Genomic DNA, 17,194 nt, shown 5'->3' with positions numbered 1-17,194 from the left:
CAGCTATAGAAAACAACTACCTGATGGAGCAAAGAGAATGAAAGTTAAAAAAACCTCTGAATTTCCCTTTTGCTGTGCTGCAGTGATTGATTTTTACATTAAGCTTCTTCCATTATCTCTTTAACATTCCTCCACCTACACACAGACATATTCAACTTCATGACAAGGGTGTGAGAATTAGTTCTTTCTACAGTGTTGGTGAACTGGAGTGCTCTTGTTGCTTTGGGGAGTTAAGAGTAGTTACAGCATATCTGCAACAGTAAGAGCCATTTCTGTGCAGGCAGGGAACCCAGATGTAATGGGTTTTTATGTAAAGCTGCAAGCAGGCTGGCCATGAGGCCCTGGGAGACAGGTAGAGGCAGCCAGGAGCTCTGCTTTCCTCTGTGCATGTGCACATTCTGCAGATGTTGGCATTGCTTCCATAAATTGTGGGTGGTTTTGCAGCTGCATCCCAAGCACTTAAGCCTCGTTATGAGAGTGGGCTCCTCAGGGATGGCCTAATGGGAATCTAAGTGGATATACCATTCCTTCTGGAACAGATTGGAGGCAATGAGGCTGCCATCCTAGGAAGTGTGAAGGGGAGTTATTTGTTGCTACTAGCAGGAATCATTAGGTACAACAGGAAACAGAAGCCAGCAGAGGCATCTGTAAAGCATCACCTTCAGGGTGATACCCCAGTAACTGTCTGCCTGGTGCTGGGTGCATTGTACAACGTGTCCAGTTCTCTCTGAACAAATTATCTGTGTCCCTGATGCAAGACCAGCCAGCATACATTTATGGGTGTGAGCACCCTTATCTGGGTCTAGAGGTAGAGAAGGGTCTAAGGGTTTCCTCCCTGTATTTGTAGTGTTGGTGATAGAAGCGTTGCAAATTGAACATGCACACATGTAGTCTAGCAGTTCCCAATGGGTGAAATGTATTTGTGACTCCTCTATTGAGACAAGTCCACAGGTCAGTAAATCCCTTTTGTTTTTTTTCTGCCATTGAGTATAATTGTCAAAGAAAGCAAAAAGGCAGTGACAGGTTCTCTAACAACTAACTGTATCTCAAGACATATTAATATTGATGGGTTTTTCCCTTACAAAGCAATGATTTTGATGAAAAGTAACTCATAATTTCTCAGTAGAATCAAGAGACCTGAGTAAAATCAAGTGAAGTGTTTCACCATCACAATATCTCAAAGGGTGGAGAAGTAGAACACAATATTGGCATTGCTAAGTAAAGGGCCATAGATTGAGATAAACAATAATGTTTAACTAATCATTCGTGCTGCTTTTCAGAGGTAGCCCTTACTGTTACCCAGCCAGAAGTTCAGCATCACTGCACCAAGAATAGAAAACCACCATGAACACATGTGGTTGAGAGAGCATCATGTCATTTAGGGCTGAAATGTCAGAATTTTGTTCATGCATTCTTCTGGAGAAATTTTGTATAGCCAAGCCCCCTGAACTGTGCATGCAATTTTTAAGGCATTCATATGCAGTGGGTTAACTTGTATACTGGCTGAAGCCTCTGGGGCAGATCTCAGCAAGGTTTGTAAAAGAGCTTTTTTTTTCTCCTTTAGTGACTTTTAGATTGGTAGATGACTGTTCAAGTAGAAGAGGATTTAATGTATAAATTGTAAAGAAAACTTCTTTTTTCCTTCTCCCACACCTATTTCCCCACTCCAAATAGATAAATAGTGTGCTGAGTCTTAAGGTTTTGGGTCCTCTAACAGGACATAGGAAACGGACTTGAAATTTTTTTTTCCTATGTTTTATAGCCTTCTGTATTTGTTAGCATTCCCTCCTCTGCCCTCCATTTTTTCCCCTTCTTTTTTAACCAACATTTCTAGGGGTTTTTAAACCCTTGTGCATACTTTAAAAATGGAAAGGATTTGATGTTCCCCTACTTTTCACTGCTGGGGTCACCCCCACCCATGTGAAATAAGCACCTGTGAAGATGGTTTTTCTTTGTGCAAGTTTGCTCTAGTTTGAAGAATGGTACAATAAAAGAGGCAGCTGCATTCTTTCAAGGCACACACACAGAGATGTGAATGGATATCTGGCTGTTAAGCCTTGATACTTGGGGTCCACCCTCGTGGTTGTGCAGCAGCCCTGACTCCCTGACAAGGCACAGAAACTTTCAGGGCTGTTGGATTGCTGTGCTGCATTGTCAGGAGGCAGAGGGGTAGCCCCAGTAGGAGTAATCCTACAAATGGCACAAACTGTGTGTGCAAACTAGAGATGAGATTTATAGTCCTAGATTCAGCTTTTCTAAATTAGCAGTGGTGAAGTATTATCATCAGAACCAAATTTGGCATTGATAGAGATTTGGAGTGGCACGAACAAAGTGTATACAGCCAGCAGATGGGCTGCACTGCTTTACAAATTATTTTGCCATATCAGAATTTTCCTAAACCAATGAAAGAGTGTTTGTGGAACAGTTATGCCTTTTGATATGGACCAAGTGACCTAACAGCTATTTTCTGTTTCTGGTTTCTGTAGACTTTTGGTTTAGTGAACTGTAGTAACTGCCAGCATCTGCTTCTTTCTGCTTTGGGTTTGCATATCAACTACTCTGCTCCGTGTTTGCGCCTTTTAATTCCAAATATCAATCTTTGTACTAAAAAATCATTGCCAAGTAACCTTCCATTCTTCTTTTCTGACCTGCCCATCTAATCACCAGCTACAAGCACACAGCTCCTGCCTGCATGCCGTCAGAATGAGTCTGAGCTGCTCAAACCTCAACTCCAGCCTGAACAAGAATTTTTTGTCTCTGCAGGAATATCGGGGGGGGGGGAAAAAAGTCACCAGGGCTACTACCACCTCTCCTTATTGTTTGTATTTATACTTTTGGTTCAACTTCTTTTCTCCCTGGAGGTTTTGATTCCACCAGTTTTGTTTGGGTTTGATTGGGCTTGCCTTTTTTTTTTATTTTTAATTTTTTTTTTATTGTTGCTCTCCCTCTTCTCATTTTGTTTTCTCCATTCTTTCATTGGAGGCAATGAGCCGTCCAGCGGTCGGAACTCCCCTGTCCCCTATCGGCCTGACAGTCGCCCTCTCACTCCAACTTACGCTCAGGCCCCTAAACATTTCCATGTTCCAGGTAGGAGCTGGCACTGTGTGTGTCTCGCTGTCCTGTCACAGTGTAGAATGTAGCCTTTGTAACTCCTGTCTTGTCTCCATCCTTTCACACCGTTTGCCATGGGTTGCACCCTCAGCATTTGGAACTGCTTCTGGCCTTGCTGAGAGGGGTAGTGCCTTAAGGAATGTAGGGGTTTATTGTGATTTTTGGGATTTTTACCTATTCTCTTGGTCAGGTGTTTCACTCTTAGAATGCTTCATTTTTTCAGGGTTTTTTGATGGCCTGTGAGCTGTACATGAATTATGTTGGGCTCGGTTTTTCTCCCATTTGCACCAGCATAGGTCTGCTAATTTCAGAGGAATTGGTTTTGAGTTACATGCAGAAAAGAGGTGGCCAGTGAGCCATTACATTTATTGTTCATTCAGATTGTTGTGGCTTGTTTCAGTTTTGAACACAGCAATTCTAGTTTAGTGTCCCTTTCTTTTTAAAGCAGGTGAGGTTGTTTTTTTGTTCTGTGCAATGGCTCTCAGAGAGTCCTGCAGATCCACAAGGATATGTGTGCATTAGGATGTCCTTCCTACAGAGAGCAGTGTCTGTTTTGAAGTGAGCTCCACAGTTGTTCCAGCACCTGAGAAGACCGTGTGTCTTGGATTTTGATGGGAAGAGCTGTGTGTCCCTGGGGTTTGGACAGCCTCTGGCTGCCTCAGCACTAGCTGAAAGCCTTGTTCTATCCAGTTACTTTCAGGTTCCCTTCAGCCTGGTGTTCCTCCTCACTGCCAGAGGTTACTGCCCTTCCTCCTCTCCTCAAATCTGGCAGATAAACAGTTTGTGCACCCCCCTTTAAGTCAGGGTGACCTGGCTTGGCTGAGGTTGGCTCTTTTAACCACTTAAGCTCACCTGGCTCTCGGTGCCTCACTAAACTCAAGCCTAATTGCATGAATAGCTGTGAGAAGTGACCTGGAGCATGGTGTGGGAGCTCTCCTCGAGCTGGGGCCGTGCAGCCACGGAAGGAGCTGTGCTCCCATCCTCCCTGCAGCTCTCTGGGTCCATGTGTGTGCAGAAGGACTGCATGAAATGTTCCTACCTGTTTGCTGCTCAAGTGGCCATAACAGATCCCACACAGGAATGAAGTACCACAGCCTTTCTGTGCAATGAGTTTGCCTGTTTGTTTAAGGATGTAGGGTTCTGCAGAGTAAGATTTGCCTCTGTTTCAATAGATTTTTAAGTTTAACTTTCCTTAACACCAAAGGCAAAGTTGTCTCCTGTAACACTTTAATTGGATCTGTGATACAGCACATGTGTTTCTGAAATTCCTTTTCATCTTTCACTCTAATGTAACTGAAAACTTTTTTCAGGCAGCATAAAGTAGCAAAATGGGTTTCTGACATTAATTTTCTAGCTCCCTGTAGTTCAATTTGCTCTTCTAATAAGATTTTGGCACATTTTTGCACTGTAGTGCTGATTTTGGATTAGCTTTTGTACTTGTAGCTGTGCTGAATACATGAAATGTTGGCTGGGGTGGGAAGGTAGTTTAGAACAAAATGGTTCCTGTCCTAGATTATTATTTGGAAAAATATGGTATCATTTAGACATGCTGTAGATTTTACTGCTTTAGACTTCTGGGAAGTGTTTTTATTCTGATTTACATAGGTAATATGCAATATGGTGGGCCTCATATAAAAAAATTACAGAAAAAAGAAAAGAAAATCTGTCCCTATGGTTTGAGAATTAGTAGCATATCAGTGAACACTGCATAAAGAATTCCTTTCACTTACTGAAGTGTGGCTGTTGTTGCCTGTTCAAAGCAGTGTCCTAGGTGGCTATTTTGTTCTCTGGGTTTTGAAGTGAATTGTAGGCTCACTGCATTCTCCTCTGTTCAATCCAGCCAGTCAGTTGGAAAGGAAATTGAGCTGTTCTGACTGAAGCACAATTTTCCACAGAAGTTATTCGGGGTAGTTTTCCCCAAATGGCTTGTATCTTCACCATTGAAATGTCTTGCCTGCTTACATTTCTTCTCTTTTATCCCACTTCAAAATTGATGGTTCATGAGTTGATGCATACACATGTTACAGAATCAGCTCCAAAGGACTTCATACCACATGTCTTTGACTTTTCACTTGTTCCTATGTTTTCTTTTCTTTAAATAATCTGGTTTTGTATAATACTAGAAATAGTTTTCTGGCTTTTTCTTGTGCTACATCCTTGATTTGGTCTATCTATTGCTTTAGTGGTTGAGTTATCTTTATGTACAACTGAAGTAGTTTTCACATTCCCTTTTTTCTGTTTCTTAATGTCACAGATCAAGGCGTCAACATTTACAGGAAACCGCCCATCTACAAACAACACGGTAAATGACCTTTCCCTTTTTATTTCAAAATTGGAGTGTCAACTGAATTTAAAAATGTGCAGTTTGTGAAAAGCATTCAGTTTTTGCTTTGCAAGCATAAAAATTTAGTAGTTCAAGCTTGAAATGGCTGTAATGGCATGTCCTGGAAAGTGATGCTGTTTTAAAGCCTGTTGTTTCATTTGGATTATATGGTTAATGTTGCCGTGTGGATATTAATGGCAAAATTGCTATTAGCTGAGATTTTGCTGTTTGCATTATGATACCTTCCAGCATTTCTCTTCTTTAAGCTTTTATTTTAAGAGTACAGGTACTGGTCATGTTAAAAGAATTAACAGCAGACAGATCTCTGACAGTGACTTCACAAAATATCCCTATTTTGTGAAGTCATTTTGTGTACAATAATTTCTTTCTGCAGCAAAGATGGAGATGCTATAATCAGACTGGAATTCCAAATGTACCTTTAATGTGGTTTTAAATAAGAATCTTTAATTAGTGAAGATATTATAGGTGACTTATCAGTGACAGGGCTAATTTGACTCTCAGCCATGTGATGCAGCTCAGGTAGTTTGCTGTACTTGTTTTTCCAGGTGTTTGGGTTCTGAGTTGGACAGCAGTGTGAGTGCTCTGAGCTTTCTGGTGTTGGTGTTGTCATAGCAAGTCTGAAATGACAATGATGGCAGAAGCCCACAGCCTTGCCTGTCTTTAGTCCCACAGGGGAAAGCTGCATTTCAAGGGAGTGTGTTCACTCTTACAAGGAACATTATAAAGAATCTTCATGAAGGAGTGTGTTAACTCTTATAAGGAATATTATAAAGGAATCATCATAAAGGAGTGTGTTCACTCTTCCCTCCTGCTGTGAACAGACAGCTGTGCATAGGAGATGGCTTTTATTTACCTCAGTGAAAGACAGATTACTCCTATTTGTAGAGTCTGAATTTTCATCCCTTTGCAGATGTTTTATCCAGTGAAATGTATTTAGGGTTAAGTAGCAAATCAGCAGCACTGCAGGGCTTAGATGAACAGCTGGCTGAGAGCCAGTGAGCTGGGGTGAGCAGGAAAGCCCACAAGTGCATTCTGTAGTCAGGAATGAGCACTGCAGATTACACTGCTCTGCTATCACATCAGGGTCTTCCTTTCTTTCTTTTTTAAGTTTCAAACCTTAAGCTCATTTTGAAAAAAAGTCTTAACATTTTTTCTGTTTATTTTTATGGTTTTAATGTATCTCCTCACCTCCCATTAACATGTGAATGTTTAACCACTGACATCACCAATTCTAATACGTAAGTACTGTTTGAAGTCATGCTTTTGTAAACTCTGACCAGCTCCCTCCATGCCTGCAGTTATGCTTAGAGTTTTTCAATCATCAGCTGCTCAGAATTCCCAATGATATCTAACACTGATGTTGCTTAACTACCTGGAATGTGTTGGAGGAGCAACACAGTGCATCACTTTGTTTAAAAATATCTTTCTGTTAAAAAAAAAAAAAAAAGGAAAGAAAATTCTGGAACTGTTGCTACTGATAGAATAGCCTCATATAAGCGAAGGTGATTTGAGCTAACACATTTTCCAGCTCAGAGTTAGTTAAGGTTGGGTTGAATGTACACTGAATCCTATTAGATGATTTTTTAAAATATTTTTTACTGTCAAGAAGAGAAAACCATAATGCATATCCTCACATGCTTTTACAAGGCTTTGGCTTAAAATGGAATTAAAGTGGAAGCCCCACTACCAAGCTGTTTGTCGGTGAGGTTCATTGCTTTGCAAGTGCCTTGCCCTGCCAAGTCGATCTTAATGGAGTTCAGTATTCATTAATTATTTCATATCTGCTTTTACTACTACTGCATGCTCTAAGCAAGGGCATGCAGCACGAAAAAAATCCCCTAGTGAAATATATTTGTTTCAGGTTTCTTTACTTGTTTGTTTTGCAGCTTTTCACAGATGAAATAATTAGCACCAGTAATGTTAGGATTTGTGCTGTTACTCTGATCTATTAGTTTGCTTCCCCTAGAGGGAAAACTTACTAGTACATAAATCTGAGTTCATCTTCATAAATAATCAGCTGTCCTCAGGAGATATTGGCAAATACTGCTAGGCTGCATTTTCTCACTCTTGCATAATCATTCTTACACTGTGAAACCCTAGTAAAATCCAAAGCTGATATGGGGTTATCTTTGGGGTGGGGATGCGGGAGGAGAGGAAGGTTTGATTCCAGTCTGTTGGCAAGAAAAAGGCATTGCTTTGCTTCAATCTGCAATTGGAAAAGCAAAACATGAAAATGTTTGCTTTTGAAAACTAACTTCTTGTAAAGTATAACATTTTGCCAAAATAAGGCTGACTTTGTGCTGCTCCAGCTGATTACATAGCTAAGTTCCCTGATTGCCATCTAGATGCAGCTGCCTTGGCAGCACAGAGCAAGTCCTCCGAGGATATCATCAAGTCCTCCAAGTTTCCAGCAGCCCATGCACCAGCACCCAACGAGATACCAAAGATTGAGACTGACCACTGGCCAGGCCCTCCCTCCCTGGCTGCCATAGGTATGGAAACACAAACCATTCATCTCTGCAGCTCCAAAGGTACTGCTGACTGGGGCACACGCACAGGGCAGCTGCAAAAAGGTGGAGGAAAGGTGGTGTCCACCTGATGCTCACCACAAAGTGTAGCTCTCCTTGTGAGACCCCTGAGTGTCTGAGTCTAAAACTGTTGAATTGCACTGAGTAGAAGAGGCTTTGCTAAAGGACTTTGAGATTGATCACACTGATATTAACCCACAAGCAAATTTTTGAATTCTGGTGCAGTAACTTAAAAAGTGTGGTGTGTCACACAATCCTAACTTCTCTCAGTTATTCTATTTAATCTTTTAGTCCTAAGCTAATAGCAAAAATTCCACAAAAAACATGATTGTTTCCAACCACATGACTAATTTCATGGCAAGAAACAACAGCTGAATTGGAACAATTACCAGACTAAATAATTCCTGATTTTCAGAATTACTGTTTCTACAGACTTTGTATTTTTCTTTTGTGTTGTAGCACCACATATATCTTATTTTCTTTTCTTTAATTCATATGCATCATCAATTTAAATTTTTTTCTTTGTATTTTTTCCCTCTGTTGAGTTTTTATTAACCCCTGTAGCATAAAATAGGCAATCTAGCCTAGGTTCATTTCTGAAGTTATGTCTGAACCACTGAGGTGTTGCTTGATTCAGGTCTCTGTGAGGGAATGTATGGCTTTCTTAACAGTGGGATCTTCACAGGAGTTTTGGGAGAGAAGACACAGGGTGAGAGATCAGAGACCAACTGAAGGGGCTGCACATGCAGCAGCAGCTTTTTGAAAATGTCCTTTAGTTGGGATTGCAACCTGAAAACATGTAGAGTCCCTGAGTCACAGGAATAACATCAATATACTTGAAGCTCTGTCATCTGCATACTTGAAATGTTTACATACTTTAAACCCTGAGTTTGTCTAGCACAGTGTTGGTAAATAACTGTATCAGATAAAGCCCTGTGCAGAAAAAAATAGAACTGCTGTCTAAATGCTTACAGCAACAGTACATCCTGTCTGTTCATGGAATTGTCCTGGCATGCAGACTGGATCATTTATTAGAAATAAAAATTATTCAATAAAAACTAAGGAATTAAAATGTAGAACACTTGTGCCTACAAGTGTTCTACATTTTAATTCCTTAGTCTATTTTAGCTCTATCCAATGGATCAAATTAATTGACTTCATTTTAGACTAAAACCAATGCTTTGTTTATTTTAAATATGAATGTTTATTTAGGAGAATAATGTAGTTTAATTTTCCATTTGAAATGTTAATTCAGATTCTGTTAATGCTTCTCTGGGCCTAGATAAAAGAGTAAATGTAAATCAGACTTTAGGTTTTCAGCTGTGGTCAGTTGCTGCTGTTATTGAACCCATGTTTCCAGAACTAGCAATGTGAGCTCCTTCCTCTATTAGGGTCAATCATGACTTTTGTATTGAGGACTATTGCTTGGTTTGGAACTTGTGTGTAGTTTAAGTTCTTTTTAGTTTATAACCAGCCTGATAAGCACAGAACAGGCTACCCAAGTGAGTTTTATTAAGAAGGAATTTTGAAAAAGTCTTTTGACTTTGCAAGGAAATACTGCTTTGTTTATTCAGCAAATCAAACTGACCAGTTCTGTGAACTAGCATTGAAATCTTGGAGCTGCCGTTGAACTGATGCACAAAGCTCTCTCTGTGCTGTGGTTTTGTGGAAGCAGGAGCTGACATGAGACGCAGATCAAGTGGAAGGGAGGAAGATGATGAGGAGCTGCAGAGACGCCGGCAGCTGCAGGAGGAGCAGCTCATGAAGGTGGTTATAAGCTTGTCCTCATGCTGTTTCTGAGCACCATCCAAAAAGTGCCCCTTTGCTTTCTGTAAGCAAATCCTACCACTGTCTTGCTCAGCTTTATTTTATTGATATGTTTTTGTTTTTTTTTAAATTGCCATTTGTAGCTCAACTCTGGTCTGGGGCAGTTAATATTGAAGGAAGAGATGGAAAAGGAGAGTCGCGGTAGGTCAGCCCTTTCTGCCAGTCGTTACGATTCTCCAGGTAATTCATGGAGGCAATAATCATGAATAACGGGTATAAACACCACAGAATGCACACACCAAGTAGAATACACTTATCAAGTAGTGTCCCAGAAGAGAGACAGCTGGGAAAGCTGCTTGATACGTGTTTATGTGGTGATATGCCCTGAAAAAGTGGCCTGATTTATCACCTGATTTTGTGAGGGGAGGACTGTTGTGGTTGTTTTTTTAATTAAAAGAAATATGAGGCTGAGGATTTTCAGGCAATTTTGAGGAGAGAGCTGCTTTAATATAGATACAAAGTGCGATGAAGTGTTCAGTGACTCTGGCATCACACACACTAATAGGCCGGGTTATTAAATTACAGCAACACATTTTGCTTACACTGGTGGTTCCTGTCCCTCCTTAGTATCTTCTCCCAGGAAAAGATATTCAGCATTATTGACCAGTGGGGCTGCATATTCCAAACACAGCCAGTGTTTTGACCTGGGCTGACATTTTAATTGGGTGTATTTTGTTCCAAAGCAAAAGCACAAAAGCTAACTTAGATTAGTGACTTAGATTCTTTGCCTCATTGCACATTTTGACGTATGGCTGTGGCCTTCTCACATCTCCAGAGAAGGGTTTGGGGGTTTTATTTTACTGTCTTCATTCACCAGCCATTGTAACATGAAAGCTTTACTTTGAGCCAAGAAGAGACAAGATGAGTCTCTCTGGAGTCATCCACTGGAGCAGTTGCCAAGCAAACTAAGATTTCCTTAGGTTCCCTGTTTTATCAGTGTGTTATCTTGCTGGGCTTGGAGAGGATTCCTGTGGCTCTCACTCACTGTCTTTAATTTTTATGGGGCCAGAGTCTACCTGCTCAACTCAAAGCTTATGATTTTTTGATTAATCTTAGTACAGGTTGGAGAACTCCTTTATTTGAGATATGTCCATCCTTCTTTGCAGGGATAATCAGTGCCATCATCAGTTAGTTCCCTTTTGGAATTGGGTGATGCCAAAGCAGATGCCATGGGTGATCCATGAGCGTTATTTTCAATCCAGGGGATACCACCTTGATTTTGAGCCTGGAAAAATCAGTGTCCCTTGTTAATGGCCTGCCACCATGGCATGATAAAGCTGTTTGTAACTTACAGAATGTGTGGAAGTTTGTGTTGAGTTTGGGACTGAGTTTCTTAAAGTCAGTGTGTCTCAGTTGTGTGTTTGCTTGGCTCTTTTAACTGTGTATTTTGTATTAGGTGATTCCCGAAGTGTTCTAGTTTTTTATTGATTCCTCAAGTGCTCTAGTTTTTTAGTTTCCATGGGATTTTTCCAGTAAAATATTTTCCCTTCCTCATTCAACAGCACATGCTTCAGCCTCCAAAACCTCTTCTCTCCCTGGGTATGGAAAAAATGGACTTCACAGGGTAAGAAGATGGTGATTTTGAGACATGAAAGGTGGCTTTAATTATCCATGGTATTAATTTCCATATCAATTGTATTGGATTTTCAGTTTGATAAATGTTTCTTATATAACCACCTGAAGTCACAACAAACCTATTTTCCCCTCCCACAAACTACTTTGTTATAAAGGCAAAAAAGCAAAGGAAGAAATATTGTAAAATTGTGGGGGAAGTAAAAAAATTAAAGCAATTTATTTGTCCCCGTGTACCAACCTTCTTGTAAAGTCTTGAAGTGTGAATTTATGCTCTGTCCCTCTTTTCCTGTTACAGCCGGTCTCTACAGACTTTGGTCAGTACAACAGTTATGGGGATGTGAGTGGTGCTGTTAGAGGTAAGGATGAGGAGCCTTTTGCAATCTATTAGTAATAAATGTAAAAATGTGATGATGTTTGATCATTTCAGCTGTTTTATATTAAAGCTAGGGATGTGATTACTTTGTATTTGCTCAGTACATGTTAATTTTCTCTGGCAAACTTAATTAACTCAAAGCACTTCAAATACCTGTTAAAAATGTTGGGTTTATTTTGCTAAATCTGTTATGTGGAGCTTATCCTTGTTCATACTTTAGCATTGGATCAAATGGAAGGCAAACAACGTGTGCATTATCAGGAATATGAACTGAGTTTTGTGAGTTTTGTGAGTTTTTTTCTGTGAAAATTACCATCAACTGTGCAGTCTGGAACAATGTGCCCCAGTGAAGAAAGGGAGATAATGCCCTCTAATCCCCCTTGCTGCTCATGATCTTCACTATGACTTTGAGCAGGATGTGGTACCAGTCAGTGCCAAATAAAAATTGATAGTATTATTTGTGAAAGTTACAAAACTTGGAGAGTTAATGAAAAGAACTGCAATACTTGGAGTGTTTGACTCCACAAACAAAGTCCAAAATTAGAAATGTTGCTGGCTTTAGAGAATCAGATGGGATTCAGATATAACAGAAAACAGAGAAGGATTCTGGTAGATTGTGACTGATTCCTGTGATTGTGACTCTGAAGCTGATGAGATTTCTCTTTTGCTTTTCAGATTTCCAGGTAGAGTACGGGTTTTCATCAATCAACTGACAGCAGAACCTAAAGCAGCTCCTTGTTCAACTCTGAATTTCTGCTACAGGGAAGGGTTTCTTAAGACAATAGCTTTGATTTTCCTGCATGTTTAAGCATAATCACCAATGTAGATCCTTATCAACAAAAGCCAGGCACAGCCTCGGATTCCTCCTTGTCACCTCCCCAGAGCTGAGCTGAGACAACTCACACCTGTTCTGTGACTTGCTCTGTGAAATCCACTCTGTTCCTGTATGAGTTATCTGTAATAGCCTTCTCTGGACACATGAGGGTGGATTTATTTCCGGCCTCTCTAGTACTGACCCCAGAGACACATAGAAAGTCTCTTCCAGAGGGAATTTTCTCTCATACCAGGAGCTTTGAACTCCTCAATTTTACCCTGGGATTTGCTGTCCACACAAGATGGCTGATCAGTAGTTTTCTACCGTGCTGCCATCCCAGATGAGCCAGAAAGAAGTGTGCCTGCAAATAGAAACCTTTTTACTTCAATTACTGCCTGCAAGGTTTTTTTCAGAATGGTTTGAGTCTGCCTGGCTCCTCAGCACAATCACAATATGAAATGGCAATTTAAGAAATTGTTTAATTACTTGGATAATTTTGTTAATGGCATATCAAAATCTTGATGATTGGAAAGAGAATAAGATTATGGGAGGGGAGCAGAGCTGTCCATGTATTGTGCTCCAAATGTTATTTCCTTAGATTTAGTACCTGTGTCAAAACAGCACCTTTTTACCCCATCCCTGTTTGTGTTCATAGTAAAAATTACCCATTGTAGAGACAAAAAAAAAAGAAGGATATCCCTCAGCTGATACAGTAAATTACAAATAGGAAAGCCCAGAGGTGTAGGAGTGCTTTCTGTGCAGTTGGGTGGGATCTGAATTAATGCTAGGCAAGAACTAGAGAAGAATTTCACTGGTCACTGGGGTGGGAGAGGGACCACCACTCTCCTGGGGTGCCCAGTCCCTGGAAAGTGGTGCAGGTCAGCTCAGGAGGGGATTGTCACCAGCCTGAGCAGGGACAGGAGCTGTGGTGGCTGAGGGGACTGAAGGATCCCTCTGCCCACCTCACAGGAGTAGTGAACAGCAGCCATGGCAATGATTGAAATAATTAGACTAAGAATTAAGACTTGAGGGAAGTCTCAGGGCAAATTCACCTTTGTCTTCACCACTACTTGAGTGCCTTTACCCTCTGTGTGTGTAACCTCTGTGTCTGCTGTGTGCCTGTATCCGATGCAGTCCCTCCCGGATGGTCATGTCCCTGGAATGAGAATGGACAGAGGAGTATCTATGCCTAACATGTTGGAGCCAAAGGCAAGTGCAGATGTTACTCACTTTCCTTCAAGACTTTGAAGGTTTTACTGTGAAATGCAGATAAAATATGGGAAATGTCTTAGTTCCCTTGTTTTCTTTTACCTGACCTCAGTCCCTGCTCCTTATGTGCCAAACCTCTCCCTTTGTTCTGGACTGTGTTCTGCAGGATTAGTGCTCAGGCAGGCTGAGGGCAGCCCTGTGTGATCCCTGGGGTAAGGAAGCTTTTCTAGAGACACAGTGACAGATGTGGAAGGTGCTCCACAGCTGGTTCTCTGCCAGGCTTTCACCAGCCAAAGCACCAGGCCAAACTCAGATCTGTCCACTTTGAAAAGTGCTGCAGAATATTGTGGCTCACAACACATTGTTGAGGCTGTCTCATTTCCAAAGATTATGGGAAATCTTTGACTGGAAGTAAGATACCTACATGTCTGTCTGGATCTGTTCCTCAGCTCCCAGCACTGCTCACCTGAGACCTGTCCATAGTGTTGAATTCCCTGTATGAGAAACTCTTCAGGAGATTTATTGGAAAAAAGAGGCAATGTCTGCTAATTACAATTTAAGACACAAATTAAAATGCTTTTACAGCTATGTCTAGAGATGCCTGAGTTAAAAATGAATATAATATATCAAGGGAATTCAACCAGGGCTGTGTTAAATGTTACAACTTTATTGCTGGTGAACCTTCCATGAAATCATGATTTTGCCAAAGTTACAAGGATCAGAATTTCTGCAGTTAAGTGAGGAGCTCACTTTGCAAACCAGATAACTTCTTGTGCTTCCGAGTCACCTCCAGGCCAACTGTACAAGGCAATAACCCTGGCTGTATAAGCTGAGACCCCGGTGCACTGTGCAGTTACAAGTGGTTTTATATGTGATATAAATAAGACTGTGGGGACTCCTAAGATACTGCTTTTTATTCCAAATAATTTCTTTTTCAGTGCAATAGAAATTCTTATAGTCACCACTGCTGTTGATGTACCCAGTGATTTGGGAAGCTATTTCGGGTGACAAATTCTGTCAGTATTATTAATGACAAAATTGAATGATTATTTATTAATGGTTATTTTAATTTTAAAAATTATGGGAAATTTCCTGAGATAATAGATCACTTTCTGTTGCTGTTTATAAAGGTGATGCCAAATACTCAGGATGTATGAATTGGCACTGTTCTTATTTGTGCCAATTGTCCAACACTAACTCACACCTGCTAAAATAAAATAACCCAATTCAGAGTCAGCATGAAACATATGAAAAGTAAAGATTAATAATCCTGAGAATGACTAGATATTACCAAATGGTTCTCCAGAAAGGACAGAATTTGTGCATCTTGCCAGCCCAGAACTGAGACATGCCTTGTTGTGAATATTTAAACATAAAATGTACTTATGACCATAGATTTTGACTTAAACTCTGCCTGTTTAAATATGAAAAGTTACATTTTAGTTTCCTATAATGCTGTTTATAGTAGCCATTTCCAGTACCAAACATAAAAAATGTAACTCCAAGTATAGACCTAATTGTACAATTGTGACAATGTCAGACTCTCATAAGAATCATATCTCACAATTGGTATGTAAGCACACATTATTTAAATTATTATTACTTACAATAAAATCAGTGGTGTGTTCATTGATGCCTGAATGTTATTTATTATGTTTTTGAAAAGTTCATTGGGATAATTGTTAACAATGGAATGAACTTAATTGCTGAGAACTTCACAAAAGTCTATTAAGTCAAACTTCTTCAGATGTTGAAATAATGTAATTAATAGCATTTAATAATAGCTCAGCTCTCTCCAGGAGATTGTTGGTCATCTCACTCGTATTCCCAGTGGGCAACTAAGACCCATAAATGACAGTAAAGGCTAAGCCAGTTGCCATTGAAGTTTCCAGAAAAACTTCATTGACTTGAGTAGGGGTTGGATGAGGGCTCTGGGAATTCTGCTTTGCTACAGAGACATGCAGTGGGAAGGGCTCTAGAGATGGTCTGGACAGAGCATGAGCTCTTCTAAGTCATTCCAGGCATGGAAGTGTCTATCCAAGGGAAAAAAAAAAAATGAGAACAGAGTTTTATTTGCCAGGGATGATTCCAGAAACTGATTTTAATATTTTCTGAAATCCTTTCCAAGCAGCGCTGTTTCTATTAGTTGTTTGAATTCTTTAACTATCAAAAAAGGTGAAGAAAATCATGTTATAAATTCTACTGAATGCAGTGGCCCCCACTAATTAATATTTTGCTTATTCAGAGATGCTGCTGTTTTACTCACTTCCATGTTTTTAAAGCCCATTTACTGTCAGTCCTTGGGGCTGTCCACACTCTGGCAACCATTATTTAGACCAATGAGTGACAAATGCAATTATTTTAATAAATTTATACATTGATAGATGAGGAAATACATTGTCTAGAAAGGACTCTGCCTGACCAAACCAGCTGATGTATTATATACAGCATGAAAATTTTTGCTTTACAATATGAGGTAGTTCAGGGCTAAACAAGTTCTAGGTCTGTTCAGATCAGCTTGTTTTCCATACAACTTTAGGAAAAAAAGGATAAGAAAAAAACCCCCAAAAAAACTGACAAACTGATATTTGCTTTGCAAAAGAAAACAAATATTTGTGTGTTTATGAAAATGACACACGTTTTGCTCTGTCTGCTTTAGACTATAAATATAAATATCTCTTTTTCCCCCTTTTTATACGTTGTTAACAGATTTTTCCATATGAAATACTCATGGTGACCAACAGAGGGCGAAATAAAATACTAAAAGATGTAGACAGAACCAGGCTGGAGGTAAGAGAAGCAAGTTCCTAAATGCTCTTTCCTGCTAAAGTTGTTTGTTGTCTGTGAAAGCTGAAACACTGAAATGTGGGTCCTGAGAAATGTGGGAAGATTTCTCAGCACTAATCAGGGAAGGAGGGATCAGACATTGGGAGGAAGCAGCTGCATCTCCTCAAACAATCTCCCACATCTCTGTCTCCCTGCTCATAGACTGAGCTTCTCGCAGTCCCCTTCTGTTTTCAGGCCTTTCTTTATATACTTGTGGATTTGCTAAAAGCCCAAAATTGCACAATTTCCATAAGATCCAGACTGGAATGGAGCAACACTCTGTTCTTGGACCATCTCTTTTGCTAAGAGTCAGTGTCAGCCATCCTTGAGGACCAAAAGTCTAAGTTCCTTCAACTTATGAGTCCTGTGACTTAGTTAGAAGACTGGCTGATATCCAAAAACGCAAGGATCTAAATCTCTGCCAACAAACAAATATAGTTTACAGCTTTGTGGCTTAGGAAGACTTAAGCAGCCCAGTGGAATGCTGGGGATGTTTAAGTCCTTAATCTTCTGTGGAGATGAAAGGAAGGAGCCACAAAAATGTGGGTAATTTGGGTAACAATTGGGGTTTATTCCCATTTTTATTA

At 40.1% G+C, this 17,194-nt stretch overlaps 1 protein-coding gene across 9 annotated transcripts in view; it reads left to right on the top strand.

The window, feature by feature from the left end:
- The window catches only part of ABLIM1 (actin binding LIM protein 1), a 191,017-nt gene that overhangs the window by 167,159 nt on the left and 6,664 nt on the right, over positions 1–17,194 (top strand). For 4 of the 9 annotated variants that reach the window (XM_074545274.1, XM_074545275.1, XM_074545269.1 and 1 more), the window contains 8 exons: positions 2,983–3,087; positions 5,366–5,413; positions 7,801–7,947; positions 9,659–9,750; positions 9,894–9,990; positions 11,313–11,374; positions 11,681–11,741; positions 12,434–13,325. In XM_074545274.1, the coding sequence (XP_074401375.1) occupies positions 2,983–3,087; positions 5,366–5,413; positions 7,801–7,947; positions 9,659–9,750; positions 9,894–9,990; positions 11,313–11,374; positions 11,681–11,741; positions 12,434–12,471 (650 nt within the window). In that variant the 3' untranslated portion in view covers positions 12,472–13,325. Of the gene's footprint in view, positions 1–2,982; positions 3,088–5,365; positions 5,414–7,800; positions 7,948–9,658; positions 9,751–9,893; positions 9,991–11,312; positions 11,375–11,680; positions 11,742–12,433; positions 13,326–13,706; positions 13,782–16,490; positions 16,572–17,194 lie in introns of those variants that run through there. The other 5 variants (XM_026799557.2, XM_074545270.1, XM_074545272.1 and 2 more) reach the window with 5 other exon arrangements.

Source organism: Zonotrichia albicollis, chromosome 7 (genome assembly GCF_047830755.1).
Source record: "Zonotrichia albicollis isolate bZonAlb1 chromosome 7, bZonAlb1.hap1, whole genome shotgun sequence".
Classification (NCBI taxonomy): domain Eukaryota; kingdom Metazoa; phylum Chordata; class Aves; order Passeriformes; family Passerellidae; genus Zonotrichia; species Zonotrichia albicollis.
Note: the sequence above shows the minus strand (reverse complement) of the source record. Positions and strands in the feature narration are given on the sequence as shown.